At 38.5% G+C, this 16,426-nt stretch overlaps 1 protein-coding gene across 1 annotated transcript in view; it reads left to right on the forward strand.

Annotated features, from left to right (window-relative positions):
* LOC133447463 (complexin-2) overlaps nt 1-10,867 on the forward strand; it is a 96,113-nt gene extending 85,246 nt beyond the window's left edge. Inside the window, exons 3-4 of the mRNA XM_061726151.1 lie at nt 6,805-6,980; nt 10,359-10,867. Of these exons, the coding sequence (XP_061582135.1) occupies nt 6,805-6,980; nt 10,359-10,556 (374 nt within the window). The 3' untranslated portion in view covers nt 10,557-10,867. The remainder of the gene's footprint in view (nt 1-6,804; nt 6,981-10,358) is intronic.
* Nucleotides 10,868-16,426: the final 5,559 nt, after the last annotated feature.

The raw sequence follows: 16,426 nt of genomic DNA on the forward strand, positions 1-16,426 counted from the left end.
TGTTCGAGATAAAAGCCAACAATAAACAGTAAATAAATAAACAAATAAAGGCCGTGTGGTTCCCGGCCTGCCGTGGCTGTTTGCAGACATATGCTGTGTGTTGGGGGTTTCAACGCGCTGAAGAACCAGACCAGACAGTCTGACCTTCACCCGGCTCCCCGGCGGGTCCCGGGGAACCTCTCACCGCGGGGCCATTAGGGCCCTAGCGGGACTCCGCCGCCGAGCAGCACGACCTGCCACCTCTGATTTCATTTGGATTTGAAGATTTTATTTTGAACATGCATGTTAAAAAAAAAAAAATACAAAAAAGTTTTAAAATATACATATATATATATATATATATATATATATATATATATATATATATATATATATGTTTGTAGACAGAAGGTAAGACCTCACGGATCCACCAACATGTTCCAAACGGAGTAGGATTGAAGTAAACACTTATCGAGTCCTGCCCCTGAATCTTACATATATTCAATTCAATTCAATTCAAATTCAAAACAACTTTATTAATCCCTTGAAGGGCAATTTGATTTGGCAGCTCGCACCCAAGCACACATAACAAACACATAACACATTCAATAGAACACAGAGAGAAAGTTGGCAGCTGTGTGCAAAAATCTACAATTTGTTGCATTAAAAAAGTGCTGATACCAATAAATTAATTAAAAAACAGTCTATACAAACACTGTATACAATGTATACTGTATATTCTTATATATAAAAAGAGTTTCAATAAACTTACTTATAAAGCACACATAACCAAACACCCCTACTTTAATAACTATTCAATATAGTGATATAATACTCAATACCTTGGTGTCCCACAAGGTTCAGTGCTAGGTCCTAAATTGTTCATATTATATATAAATGATATTTGTAAAGTGTCTAAAATAATAAATTATGTCTTGTTTGCTGATGATACAAACCTTTATTGTTCAGGGAAGAATTTGGAACAGCTGCTGAATGTGGTGGAAGGAGAACTGAAAAATGTGAAGGCATGGTTTGATATCAATAAGTTATCATTAAACCTTACTAAAACTAAGTTCATAATTTTTGGCACTAGAAAAAAAAATAATCATATAACAATTAAAATTAGTGGTATGGAAATAGAAAGAGTATATGAAAATAAGTTCCTGGGGGTAATAATTGATGATAAACTTAGCTGGAAATCACACATAAATAGTGTAAAATCAAGAATGTCTAAAACCCTAGCAATAGTAAATAAAACAAATTATTTTTTCTGTCAAAGAGCACAGTTTTTAATGTATAACTCACTCATAGTTCCATACATGACTTATTGTGTGGAGATATGGGGTAACACCTATAAAACAAATACAAACCCTATTTTTCTATTACAGAAAAGAGCGTTAAGGATAATTAATAAAACCGACTATTATGAACCAACAAATAATCTTTTTATTAAATATAATATCTTAAAATTCCATGATATAGTAGAGCAGAAAACTGTTTTATTTGCCTTTAAAGCCCAGCAGAAACTGCTTCCAAACTGCATTCAGGACCTGTTCCAGATAAAAGAAACCTGTTATGATCTGAGGGGGAAACTCATGTTTGAGATGACGACAGCAAGAACAAATATTAAAAAGAAATGTACATCAGTTAAGGCAAAAGAAATTTGGAATAGTTGTAATAACAACCTAAAAATGTGTCGCTCTATCGTCAAGTTTAAGAAATTGTTTAAAGAAAATATTGTAAATAAATATAAAACACTATAATTATAAAGTATACTATCAAAAACATTCTAGGATGTGAAATGTCAATTTTATATTTTGTCTTACTTATTTATTTATTTATTTTTCTTCTTTATGTATTGTTTGTTTTCACTGAGTTAAAGCTAATGTCTCATATTTTTTTGCTGATCAAAAGAAAAAAGGGTAGGCACTATAAGCTACGGCTTCAGCCTACACCTTTTCGGCAAAAGAAATGTTGATTTTTTTTTTTTTCTCTTCCTTTTCATCTTGTTCTGTACAAGCCGAAATAAAGATTAATTCATTCATTCATTCATTCAATTCATTCATTCATTCAATTATATGTATATATAAATATAGTCAATATAGTCAAAAACAAAACAAAGCAAACAAAACAAAACACACACCCAGCATTTAGTTGTGATACTATGTATGTATGTAATAATAGAAGTAATTATAATGTATAGTATTACATTATCATTACTTTACAATAATACTACAATATAATAGAAAACAATAGACAGCAATGATATAACAATATACTTGAATAACTTTATAAGAGTAGATATGCTATATATACTGGTTCATATATTTACGCCCAATTATATACATAAAAATAACTATAAATCTATATATCAACATATCTACATATAGAAATATAGATATATAAATACTGAGTTCACAAACCCTCCAGGGGAACCGCCGAGTCCTCAAAGCCACATTTCTGCCCGGTAATCTACTCGGGATTGTTCTCATTTGGCTTTTTTACGAGCTCATAAATAAGCCCAAAGTATCTGTGGAGGTTGACGGGGTTGAATCCATATTTAATGACCCGCTCGCCCTCTAAAGTCCACGTTTCAGCATGACTCCTCCACACTCACAACCAGGGCCGGCCCAAGCCTCCATGGGGCCCTAAGCTAAATGTGATTTTGGGGCCGTCTATTACTGCCAAGTAATGGGCTGCACAGTTAAACATTACTTTGATCTACTAAGCAATGACATAAGATTGTGACATTTTTATGTACCCAGTGCATTTCCAGTTGCAGAAAGTGCACGTCTCTCTGCTGCTCGTATCGTTGGTGATCAATCTCAGCTGAGAAACGTATTCAGACTGTTTTGGCCGTAGCGTAATAACAGCATTAGCAGGAAAACCAGGCCACCAGCCAAGCTCTGCTCTCATCAGCACCTGAACGGGGGATCGATACTCAGATGAAGCCTTCTCCCTGCTGGACCTCATAAATCAGACGCTCCCCTGCTGGTCCTGCGTTTACCATAAATCACAGAGCTAACAGCAGCACTGTAGAAGTGCTGGGAGGAGTCGCTTCGTCGGAGGGAAAGCAGCACCTGCCTCGGAGGAGCAGGTGGACTTCAAGCGTACGTGCAAAGATGAGCAGCAGATATTTCAAAGGTGCCTCTTGAACCCGTCCTCCTGTCAGCCTCATGCGCGCTGGCTGCATGATTCATCCTGAAAATGCAGTCATATTATCTCCAGTGGGAATAAACCTGCAGTATCTGGAGATATCTCAGCTTGTCCCGCTGAGTAGTTATGGTCCAAGTAGTGGCATGCCCATATTGCAATTGTCCAAAACCGCCCAAAGGGCAATGTTGCTAGCATTTTGCTAGTAAGCTAAAGTCACAAAAGTCCCACTGCGCACCAGCAGGTGTACAGCATGGCCCCGCTCTGATATGGAAGAAAAAAATCCTCCAAAAAATAAAACACGCCCGAAAAAACCTGAAAAATTAAGGCGATATATTAGTATACAGAAAAGGTTTCCCTTTTCTTATTCTTCTTATTGCGCACGCTTTTTCGTCCGTTAATTCGAATCCCAACATGCACCCATGTATAGCATACATCGTTAGATGTGTCTCCATCGTACCTCGATAGGCAATACTTTTCTCAGTCAAAAATGTTACCGTGGCAAAGCTAGATGCCAAAAAGCAAAAAAAAATGGCAAGAATTGGGACGCTTATTGCTCGGCCAAACTTTATCGTAGAGACATCATTAAAAGACTCGGACCGATTGGCACTAAAAGACCGTACAACCTCATTATGCCACTTATTACAGTTTTTGCGATATTTAACTTTAAATTTAAAAACAATGTCCATTTTAATTTGGACGCTTGTTGCTAGACAACAGTTTATCGTACAGACATCATTACAACATTGACAAACCCGGGACGCGTTGTACTACATCATATTTTAGTCTCATCCTCATGCTAGTTATTACGGTTTTTGAGATATTTAACTATTCTAATTTTGATGCTAATGGAAATTTGGACACTTGTTGCTCGGCAACACAATATCGCAGAGACATCGATCCAACATTAAAAGACTCGGGACGATGTGGACTACAACATACTGAGGTTTCATTAGGCTGTTCTTTACAGCTTTTGAGATATTGATCATCTGTTAATGCGGCCCAAACCGCAACGTGCAACCAGGCCTTGGTTTATTAGTGCCACGGCTTCCAGCCAGAGGCACTCCTCCTCCAAAGCTATGCAATAGCAAGGAGGAGGAATGCCTCTGGCGAAGCCAGAGGCACTACTGTTATTCTGCGGGTTTGTTATTATTATTCATTTTCCGGACAGATTTCGGTTCGCTACTCCTCCTACAGCTTTGAGAAAACGCGAAAAGTAAAAACGTAGAAACGTGCGCCTTAAGCGGGAATCGTGTGCTATGACTTTTATAAGCGATTGGCGTGCACGTTTTTGCGCAACGTGCACAAACGTGCGCGCTAAACCCCATCCGGAATGCATTGGGAGAATTTTGGGGCCTCACCACTCGCACACCGTTACTCGAAAAATTCTGAACCAAATTAGAAAGTTGTAGGCACTGAATTTAACTACATTCCTGTGGATCTTCAGAGCGATGGCACAAATAGTTTTTGCACGAAGTGCAAAAACATTTTCAAATTTCCAAACTAATGGGGAACTCATTTCCCCATGTATTTCTATGGCACCATTCAAAGCGGATGGGAGAAAAAAGACAAAATTCACCTTTTTTCTGAGTCAGGTATCTTTCTCATACTTGCACGTAGAACTGTCATTCAAACTTCAAAACGGAGGAAAACTTCTCTTCTCTCTCCAAACCTGAAACAGTTTTTTCCTAAAATGTACACTTTTCAAGATATGAGCGCTCAAGCGAGGACTGGAAATCACTTTTTTGTCAAATCTAGAGTGGAGTTCTAATTGATTAGAGTGAGCGAGACTTTCAAAAAATGACCATCATTTTTATTTGTAACTCGAGCTCACGGCCGAACCGTAAAAGCTGGACCAATAATTTTTGGTCAAAATGTAGACATAGGTGTTGGGATTCATATAATGTGACTTTGACAGGCAAGGTATGCACAAAATGTAAACAGCGATGGCTAAAGCGGAGACAATTCCTGCCTCTGTCTCCATTGACTGCAATGTAAAAAAAAGTTTTCTTCAAAAAAATCTCATTTTTGTTTTCGAACTGCTGTTACTAACACATTTTTTTATTTTTTTTGGGCTCTAGTGGCCCTTTATTGGAGATGCAGACTGGAAAGGGGTAGAGAGAGAGAATGGGGATGACATGCAGCAAAGGTGCGCAGGCCGGGATTCGAACCTGCGACCGCTGCAGGAGGAGGACTGTAGCCTCAGTATATGAGCCGCTGCTTAACCCACTGCGCCACCGAGCGGCCCATTACTAACACATTTTAAGGAATATCTGAATAAAATTAAGATTGTCAGAATCTGCCGGGTTCTGTCTCTCTCACGATGTCTTTGTTTTTCTGCTAGGAGCTATGGTTTTCTCACAAATCAGAGTTCTTTGAGGAAAGCTGGGGTTTTCTCACAGCCAGTCCGGAACCTTCCTCATTTCCAGGTTCTTGTTGCCTCTAGCAACCAGAGCTCAGCTGTTGACTGATTAGACTGACCCAGAACTGGTCACATGACCCAGTCAGAACAGACTTCATAATACTTTACCCTGGAAAATGGAGAAATCTGAACCCTGACCTTTTGACCTTAGATGATCCCCAGTCCTGCTGGGAACAGGTTCATGGTATATATATGTATATTATTATTATTATACATATAAATATTTACATTTGTATATTATATATACAAATTATCCCCGCCCCTTCTTCTGATTGGCCGATATGTTATAGTCCAATAACTTTTGAATGGTTTAACGTACAGAGTCATGGTTGGTGTCATATTACTCAGTATCGAGTCCTTGACCCTCCTTGGTGCAAATTAGCCCCGCCCCTTCTTCTGATTGGCTGATATGTTATATTCCAATATCTTTTGAATGGTTTGACATACAGAGTCATGGGTGGTGTCATATTACTCAGTATCGAGTCCTTGACCTTCATTGGTGCAAATTAGCCCCGCCCCTTCTTCTGATTGGCTGATATGTTATAGTCCAATATCTTTTGAATGGTTTTACATAGAGTCATGGGTGGTGTCATTGGACTCGTTATCAAGTCTTTGACCTTCATTGGTGCAAATTAGCCCCGCCCCATTCTTCTCATTGGCCGATATATTATAGTCGAATAACTTTTGAATGGTTTGACATAGAGAGTCATGGGTGGTGTCATTGGACTCGGTATTGAGTCCTTCACCTTTATTGCTTTTAAAATGTACACAAATGTGCAGCAGCCCGCCGTGGCACTCTCGAAATTTCTGCGAGGAAATTGTCTAGTTATTATATTATATTATATGGTTTATTGGTCATTATTAATAACTCCAAACATGGCCAGAACAACCTTAAACACAACCACTACAGCCCCAAACACAAGCAGCAAGAGGGGACGAATGGACGGTAGGGCATGCCCATATCAACATTTCCTGAAATTTTCTAGTTCACATTTATTCTTTTAAAAACCTCTTGTTATACAGTGATATCTTTTTCTGTAACTGTCCTTTGTTGTTGTTGATGATGCATGACTGTGCTGCTGATATTGCACAGGTTGTGAACTGAAATGACTGATTGTTGTACATTGTTTGTATATTGCAAACCTTCAATAAAACATCAATGGTGAAGAAAAAAAAAACTGCAGCCAAATGTGGTTTTACAAACTTGTGTATTATTATTGACCGCCTGTGTTTGTGTGATTTCCGTCCAGGCGCCACCAAAGACATGGGCAAGATGCTCGGTGGGGAGGAAGAGAAGGATCCAGACGCAGCCAAGAAGGAGGAGGAGCGGCAGGAAGCGCTGAGGCAGCAGGAGGAGGAGAGGAAAGCCAAACACACCCGCATGGAGGCAGAGAGGGAAAAAGTACGGCAGACAATCAGGGACAAGGTGAGGAAATGCTTCAAAACTGATCTGAGTGGTTTTGATGGTGGAGGAAGTCAAAAAGTGCTGTTAGCGTCACGCCTGAGACGATTACAGGTTTACAGTCTGACCTGTTGAAGTCTTTATGAGGATGCTGGGTTGTCCTGCCTCTAAAATGCTCTGTTATCAATTGTTTTCATCTGTTCCCAACTGTTGTCTCTAAATTGCATTCCTCAAAAGTGAGCAGATGAAACCCTAAAGGCGTGTTTTGTTCTGTTTTCTCAGCCTGATCTGATTTGGAGGAGACAAACAGGCTTTCAGAAGCCTCATCTTCATATATGTTTAATCACATACCAGATTGGCAGTTGTTGATGTCGGGTTTTTACGACAGACTTACACTTAGGCAGCATATTTTTAGCCTTTTTCTCTGTTGACTGCCAGGTTGTCAGCGGTTGTATACTTGTCAAATCGTCTGAAACAAAAGCCTTGGATGGAGCTCAATACATCAAAAACAGAGGCGTCTAATCAGCACAGCTGCCTTAAATAGCTGCACTACTCCCTGGGAAGAAGAACACAACGTCGCGGGTTACTGATGTATAAAAGTAGTGAAATGGGGGGGCAACGTGAGAAAAGATCTTAGACATCTTTGAAGACATTCATCCAAAGACAGTTTTCAAAGACGTTTTAATGAACACGAAGTCAAGGGCACAAGCTCACACTGAAAAACAAATGTATATCAACTGTCAAATTAGTTGGTTTCTGTTTCAGAGGATGAGAAAGTTTTAATTCAGCCCAGTTTTTCAGAAACTGCTCTGGTTTTATGAGCTTTATAGGTTTTTTTCTTTGATTTTCATGAATAATTGTAGTTTAAGAGTGTTTTTTGTTTTGTTTTGTATGTTTGTAGACAGAAGGCAAGACAGCACTAGGAATGAAGTAAACACTTATCGAGTCCTATCCCTGAATCTTACATACATTCTTACATATAACAAGAGTTTCAATAAACTTACTTATAAAACACACATAGCCAAACACCCCTACTTTAATAACTATTCAATATAGTGATATAATAACCAATTATATGTATAATAAATAAAGTCAAAAACAAAACAAATCAAAGCAAACAAAAAGAAAACAAAACAAATGCCCAGCATTTAGTTGTGATACTATGTATGTATGTAATAATAAGTAATTATAATCTATAGTATTACATTATCATTACTTTACAATAATACTACAATATGATAGAGAACAATAGACAGCAATGATATAACAATATACTTGAATAACTATATAAGAGTAGATATGCTATATATATACTGGTTCATATATTTACCCCCAATTATATACATAAAAATAACTGTAAATCTATATATCAACATATCTACAACTATAAATCAATATATATTAATAGAGATATAGATATATAAATACTGTACGTATAATATAACTCAATATATATATATATATATATATATATATATATATATATATATATATATATATATATATATATACATACCTACATATAACATATCTATATCCATAATATAAAAATATATTGAGTAGTTGTTGGAAAGGGCAGCTTTGTTCTTAGTGAGTTAATGGGATCCTGTTTGATTTACGTGGTGATGATAATGCATAAACCATCTAAATGCAAATTCTTGATCTTTGCGCATCTTTGTGCAGGAGTTTTCCTTCATTTCCCTCGAGGCGTCTGAGTGTGATGAACTGCCCTTTACTGAACTCTATTATATACACATATATATTCAGGGTGTCTACAGGTTTGACCAAGTTAAATTTAAGACTTTTTAATACCATTTACAAACAAAATTTAAGACCAAAAAGAAAGTCACTAAGAAATCCAGTGCCGAGGTCGAGGTTCCAGCCCAAACACAGTGTAAACCCGCCGAAATAATGAAAAAACAGCCCGAATCATACATTCTCTACATTAAAACTGTAAATTATTAAATGCGGAATACTTTTCCAGCAAATGAAGCCAAAAAAGGGTGCAGGCTCCAAACAAAGACTACAATTGAATTCAGCATGTTAAAGCAGATATAATATCAGTGAGTTTATTGGGTTTCTATTTTTCCATAATGGAAACTTTTTTGTTAATAATTTCTCCTAAATATTTAGTAAAAACCAGGAAAAGCAGCCCAAATTTTATCAGTCCTATATTTTTCAGCCCAAAGTCAAATGAAGCCCTACTGCAACCCTGATTGACGTGTTGTAAAGCAAGGGCGTGTCTAACAACTGACGACAAAACGATTTAATAAAGTTTTCCCTTTTCAAAGTGTAAAAAACTTTTTAATGATTATGCCTTAATGGCAACTTCTCTGTTGATAATTTTCCTAAATAATTAGTAAAAACCAGGAAAAGCAGCCCAAATATACTGTATATTTTTCACTTGCCCAACCTGCCAACACAGATTTAGAACCTCTGCAGGAGATTCTCCTCAAAACGATTAAATAAACTTTTGAAGGATGACTTGCATGTAGATTCTTCAGGCCTGGACATTTAGCGGATGACACCACCCACGACTCTCTATATCAAACCATTCAAAAGTTATGGCAGAAAGTAGGAATTATCACATATGGACCAATCAGATGATGGGGGGGCGCGCTTTTTGGTGTCTACTGTCGCCACGGTAACGCTTTTGACTGAGAAAAGTAATGCCCATCGTCGCAGGATGGAGACGCACATTTAGATGTACAATACACCTGGGTGCACGTTACGGTTCGGGCCGCATTAACGGCCGAAGAAATGGCATAAATTGCGCCAAAATTACACGATTAATTCAAAATGTCCGACTTCCTGTTCGGTTTCGGACATGACGCCAAGAGACTTTTCTTTAAGTTGCGACATGATACAGGTGTGTACCGATTTACGTGCATGTACGTCAAAACATATTGTGGGGCTTGAGGCACAAAGTTTTCTAGGGGGCGCCGTTGAGCCATTAGGCCACGCCCATTAATGCAAACCATGAAATATCAAATTTTTCGCCAGGCCTGGCTTGCGTGCAAAATTTGGTGACTTTTGGGGCATGTTTAGGGGGGCAAAAAGGCCCTCCTTTCGTCAGAAGAAAGAAAGAAAGAAAGAAAGAAAGAAAGAAAGAAAGAAAGAAAGAAAGAAAGAAAGAAAGAAAGAAAGAAAGAAAGAAAGAAAGAAAGAAAGAAAGAAAGAAAGAAAGAAAGAAAGAAAGATTCCTACAGATACAATAGGGCCTTCGCACTGTAAGTGCTTGGGCCCTAATTAAGACATAAAAGCCCTTGAACTATATTTAGATAGACGTGTAAACTTGGATATTTATTCCTCCTTGTTCTGTGTGCATCCTCCCAACTCGCTCGGACCTCCTGTGTATCATTCCTCCAAGTCAATCACCCCTTTCTTTCTTCCTCCATCCAGTACGGGCTGAAGAAGAAGGAGGAGAAGGAGGCGGAGGAGAAAGCGGCCATGGAGCAGGCCTGCGAGGGCTCGCTGACGCGCCCCAAGAAGGCCATCCCCCGGGGCTGCGGGGACGACGAGGACGAGGACGAGGAGAGCATCCTGGACACCGTCCTCAAGTTCCTGCCCGGGCCTCTGCAGGACATGTTCAAGAAGTAGAACCAGAACCAGCGGAGGTGGAGGGAACCCGGGTGGAGGGTCCGGTCTGGCCCGGGCCTCCGGTCTGGCCCGGGCCAGGCCGCAGGGCCAGGGGTTGAGTCCGGGTCTTATATGGGGGGGGGTCTTGTCAAAGTGTTAGAGGCTGCACACTGCCTTTCTAGAGATCTTTTACTTTCTTCTTTTCTACTTCTTGACGGTTGCGTCATTCTTCTCACTTTTTTTGCCACAAAATCTTTCAACAGCTGGTTAGCACATTTCTTACAAACGGTGTGTGTGTGTGTGTGTGTGTGTGTGTGTGTGTGTGTGTGTGTGTGTGTGTGTGTGTGTGTGTGTTTTGTACTTTATGCATTACTGACTACGTTTACATGCAGTCAAAATTCGGGTTACGGTCAATATTCCGGTTACTGAAACATTGGGAATAATCTGTTTCCATGCGTGAGCAAACAGGGTTATCCCTGTATACATGGTGATTAATCATTCGGGATATCTGGATCAAACCAGCGACGCACGGAGAACGTCATGGCGCAATTTCCCGCATTTCCGCTTCTTCTTCCTGTATCCAAATCCAAAACAATAACAGCAGCACGGCGGATAATGAACAGCCCAGTAGAAGTCGCCTTCTTTTGAGCTTTGGTGCTGGTACTGACCCACCACTTTGTGCAACTTTTCGCTCACCTTTTTGTAAACCTCGCTATCCCGGTACTTTCTACCGTCTACAAATGCCAAAATGTTCATATATTTCATTACATTTATGAAGTGATTAGTCTCTTCCTGGTCTTGCGTTTCGCCATGTTTATTCCTGGACTTAAAAGACCAAGATTCCTTGCGAAGAGAACATGCGCAGAAAACAAATTCCTGTTCCTTTTGATGGGGAAATCCCACGGAAGAGTATTAGGGCCATGCAGGACAAAAGAATATTTGAGAGTGAACGATTTTTTTTTTATTGTGCACTTCGAGAAAAAAGTCAAAATGTCGAGAATAAGGTCGAAATTTGGAGAATAAAGTTGAAATAAATTTCGACTTTTTTCTCAAAATTGTACTTCAACATTAATCTCGACATTTCAACTTTTTTCTCAACATTTCAACTTTTTTCTCGAAGTGCATAATAAAAAAAAAAATCTTCCTCCTCTAAAATATTATTTTTATTTTTCTCCTGCCTGGCCCTAACACTCTTCCGTAATATCGTTTACATGACCAAATATTCGGGTTAGAAAAGGAGTAACCCAGGGGTAACTTTCGTGTTTTTAAAAACCGGAATATAAGCAAATTCCGTGCACAACCGGGTTATTGCTAATATTCCGGTTAGAAAAGGTTTATTGACTGCATGTAAACGTAGTCATTGATTTGCTCCTCTCAGATCAGGCACCTGACGGGTTCCTGTTCGGGACGGGGGGGACACTCGTCCTCTCGTCCTCTCGTCCTCGCCGCACTGCCACCATGTTTTCCAGTAGTTGGAGCATGTTTGTTCTTTTCCTCTTTTCTACTTTTATGAGCCTGGTCCAGGTCTTTATATTAGGGAATCTAGTTCAACATTTGAGTTTGTAGGACATGTGCCTTCATATCATCTCCTCTGACGGAGGAATTGCAAATGAGGGTTTGATTTTGAGTCAGATAAGTGGCACGCAGGCTTCAATGATACAGTAAAAGATGCTTTTGGAATAATGGATTATGGCGTATCCGGGTTTTCCAGGTTTTCCAGGGGCTTCTGGAAATCCTGGCAAAGCCCCTAAGAGTCCACAAAAAAACCTTTAGAAAGATAGTTCACTTCTGAATCCAGACTGCCATCAAGTTAAATCAGAAGATGATTGATCAGATTCTTCTTCACCCCACGAAGAAGAAACACGTGATCCTGATGTAGACAGCCTGATCCCCCGTAGACAATCAATCAGTAGATATCTGGGTGAAGCTCACGCGCGACTGTAACACCTGCAACAGCAGAGATAGATTATTTTAAAGGATCTTAAAGTCCGAGTCGAGTTAAAAGAAACGTCCATTCTGAGTTTAAATGTCATCAGCCGCTCAACCAAAGAGGAATGACTTGTTCCCAGGTTCAGACTCCGGAGGGAAAGCTCTCCGACAGCGCTCAGAAACTTTCTAACCCAGGGGTCGGCAACCCGCGGCTCTAGAGCTAGAGCTGTTTAGCGCCGCCCTAGTGGCTCCCTGGAGCTTTTTCAAAAATGTTTGACCTTTTTTTTTTCCTTTTTTTCTTCTTTTTTTCCTTCTTTTTTTCCTTTTTTTCTTTTTTTGCTTTCTTCTTTTTTTCTTTTTTTTCTCTTCTTTTTTTCCATTTTTTCTTTTTTCATCTTTTTTTCCATTTTTTCTCTTTTTTTCTTCCTTTTTCCTTTCCTTTTTAATCTCGACATCCTTTTTTCTCAACATTTCGACTTTTTTCACGAAATTTTGACTTTTTTCTCGACATTTCGACTTTTTTCTCTAAATTTTGACTTTTTTCTCAGGATTGTACTTCAACATTAATCTTGACATTTCTACTTTTTTCTCAAGATTGTACTTCAACATTAATCTTGACATTTCTACTTTTTTCTCGACATTTCAACTTTTTTCTCGACATTTCGACTTTTTTCTCGAATGGGATAATGAAAAAAAAAAATCTTCCCCCAGTTATAACTAATATAGATACATGCAGCATGTGTTGCCTTCATTCTAAGGCTTATACAAGACTTTTCATTTTTTGCGGCTCCAGACTTATTTGTTTTTTGTGTTTTTGGTCCGATATGGCTCTTTCAACATCTTGGGTTGCCGACCCCTGTTCTAACCCAAACCAGACTGTCCTGGTACTAAATATTGATTTAAATATTGATTTCATCATCAGCAGTTCCAGCGGTGGATCTATTAATCTCTGCTGGGAAACTTTGCTAACCTACATACTGTAGGAGAGTTAAGGAGCATAATTTACTCCCTTAACTTCAGTTTCTCAGCGGGTCTGCAGCCCTCAAACCAAACGAGAAAAAAACATCTAATTCCAGAGTTCAGTTCATCGTTGTAACTTGTCTCCTGCGAAACTCCGAACTTGCTTTACTCGAACTTTAAGATCCTAATTAACTGACACTTGTCTCTTACTTTAAACAACTTTTTAGTTTTTTAATTCCACACATACGAGCGCTGATACTAGCCAGGTTCTGGGTATATATAGTTTTAATTTACTTCTTTAATAGGCTGGGGAAAAAAAGTATTTTAGTAATTCATTTGAATGCGACTGAAAATCCCTCACAAGTCGTATAAGTTGAGTTTGGCTGAAGCTCATCGACATGAAGACCAAAGAAGTGCTGGTGAGACCCGACTGTTGTGTGTTTCATCATCACCGACTCGCCTCCAGCAGTTGGTTTCATCGTTGTGCAGAATGTGCCACACGGACATTTACGCCCCACACTTCCACTAAAGTATTCCACGACGGCCCAGATTGAGGAACTGCTGACTGAGCTTGAGAAATGTGCTCCTTGAGTTCTCGTATCTCGTTGCCTGAAGAGCTGAAAATAATCTGGATCCTGCTTCTCACAAAGCCAGAAATATCCAAGAGATCTGTCACGTAATATCTGAATAGCTGTGCTGTAAATTAAAAGAATCTCTGTTAGGTGAAAGTACTTTAAAGCAGTATATGGACATTTTTTTTTTGATAAAACCAAACATGTTTGTGTTTCCTAAAACATCTGGGACGTGTTGCACCGAGCACCTCAGGTCAAGATGGAAGATGCTGGGGTGTAAAAAGTGTTTATTTCTTAGAGGTAGGGCCTGTTCACTAGGGCTGGGGATCGATTCAAATGTCAAGAATTGATTCGATTCCGATTCTTAAGATTCAGAATTGATTATCACGATTTGATCCGATTCGATTCCGATATTGATTCGGGTTAGTGTTATTAAAACTGTTTTTTGAGCTGTTGCCTGAATTATATGACTGTAGTTATGCAAAATATTAATACTAGTATTATATTGAGATTCAACAGCAAGTATTGGCAGCTAATGATGCTGTAAGGACCAATCAGCTCCCAGAATGCTGATAGAACTGATTTCAGAAACATCGTGGGTCAGAATTACCAAACAGACATTCCGTTTTAATTTTTTCCATTTTCGGTCTATTTCGGTTTTTAATTTTTGAGAATTTGGTTTTTAGCATTTTATGCAAATATAACCCCAAGACAGTACCGGTATATAAAGTAATGAAATATAGACAATTTATGCAATTATAACTGAAAACTTTAATGTTTTCATACCTTTAAACATATTTAAAGGCAAAAACAAGTTGTAATGTAATGATGAAAATAAATGGATCTTTAGACATAAGAATCGATTTTTAGGAATTAATTTGAGAATCGATTTTGTCAACACAGGCCTACTGCTCAGCCCCGTTAAGACGCCCCGGCGATCCTCCCTCCCCAGCAGATCCCACAAATCAATGTTCATACTCGACCTCAGTTAACATCCCACGGCACCACAGAGGTGCAATTGCACAAGATCCACTTAAGGTCGGTTTCAAAGACGTCTCCAGCCTGTTTGATCAGGGAATTACGGAAGAGTATTAGGGCCATGCAGGAGAAAAAATATTTGAGAGGGGAAGATTTTTTTTTTTATTGTGCATTCCGAGAAAAAAGTCGAAATGTCGAGAAAATAGTCAAAATGTTGAGATTAATGTTGAAATACAATTTCAAGAATAAAGTTGAATTTTCGCCTTTTTTCTCAACATTTCAACTTTATTCACGAAATTTTGACTTTTTTCTCAACATTTCGACTTTTTTCTCGAAATTGTACATCAACATTAATCTCGACATTTCGACTTTTATCTCGAAGTGCATAATGAAAAAAAAATCTTCCTCCTCTAAAATATTATTTTTATTTTTCTCCTGCCTGGCCCTAATACTCTTCCGTAGGGAATAGATTAAATGAAAACGTCCGTAAACTCTGCAACCATCAGATGGATCTCTGACTTTAAAGTTTACCATTTAAAGTCGGAGCTCCGTCAGAAAAATGGTGCAAGATCTTTAAAATCAGTTATTGGTGAGCAACTTCGTCCCCACTAGTCGATATCCTCAACTATTAATTATTAATAATATTAAGTACATGTCAAAGAGCATTTTTTTTTTAAAAACACACGATAAAAAATCAATTTCTTTTTCTTTTTTCTGCAATTTTCAACCTCAAACCTACGGAAGAGTATTAGGGCCATGCAGGAGAAAAAATATTTGAGAAGGGAAGATTTTTTTTTATTGTGCACTTCGAGAAAAAAATTGGAAATGTCGAGATTAATGTTGAAATACAATTTCAAGAATAAAGTCGAAATTTCGTGAATAAAGTCGAATTTCCGACTTTTTTCTCAACATTTCGATTCTTTTTCTCGAAGTGCATAATGAAAAAAAAAATCTTCCTCCTCTAAAATATTATTTGTATTTTTCTCCTGCCTGGCCCTAATACTCTTCCGTAGAAACCCGAGGCGTCGCCCTGAAGGAAACAGACCTGAGGTGCTTTGTGCAACCGCTGTTCGCTGGTCAGTTATGCAACGATGTGTGACGACTACATTGTGTTTACGTTAGAAGAACTTTAGAGATTACTGATGTTGACGCTGTCTTACGCACTATAAAACATGTTCTCTCTTCCTTTTGGACATTTCTAGCTCAGATAGGACTTCACTAGACAAAGCCATATTATTTAGACTGCAATAAATACTTAAAACGATGAAAAGGAGGATATTTCAACATTGAACGTTACCTGTCTACTGCTTGTTTTCTGTAAAAACAACTGGAAAAGAAATATCTGCATATGTTTGTAAATGCTCACCATTCTTCTGTCTTTGAACATGTGAACTCATGTCTACGCAGAGAACGTGTTTGTAGAAGAAAAGCCATTGTTGGCCGTGTTTCGTG

The sequence above is a fragment of the Cololabis saira genome, chromosome 7 (genome assembly GCF_033807715.1).
Source record: "Cololabis saira isolate AMF1-May2022 chromosome 7, fColSai1.1, whole genome shotgun sequence".
Taxonomy (NCBI): domain Eukaryota; kingdom Metazoa; phylum Chordata; class Actinopteri; order Beloniformes; family Belonidae; genus Cololabis; species Cololabis saira.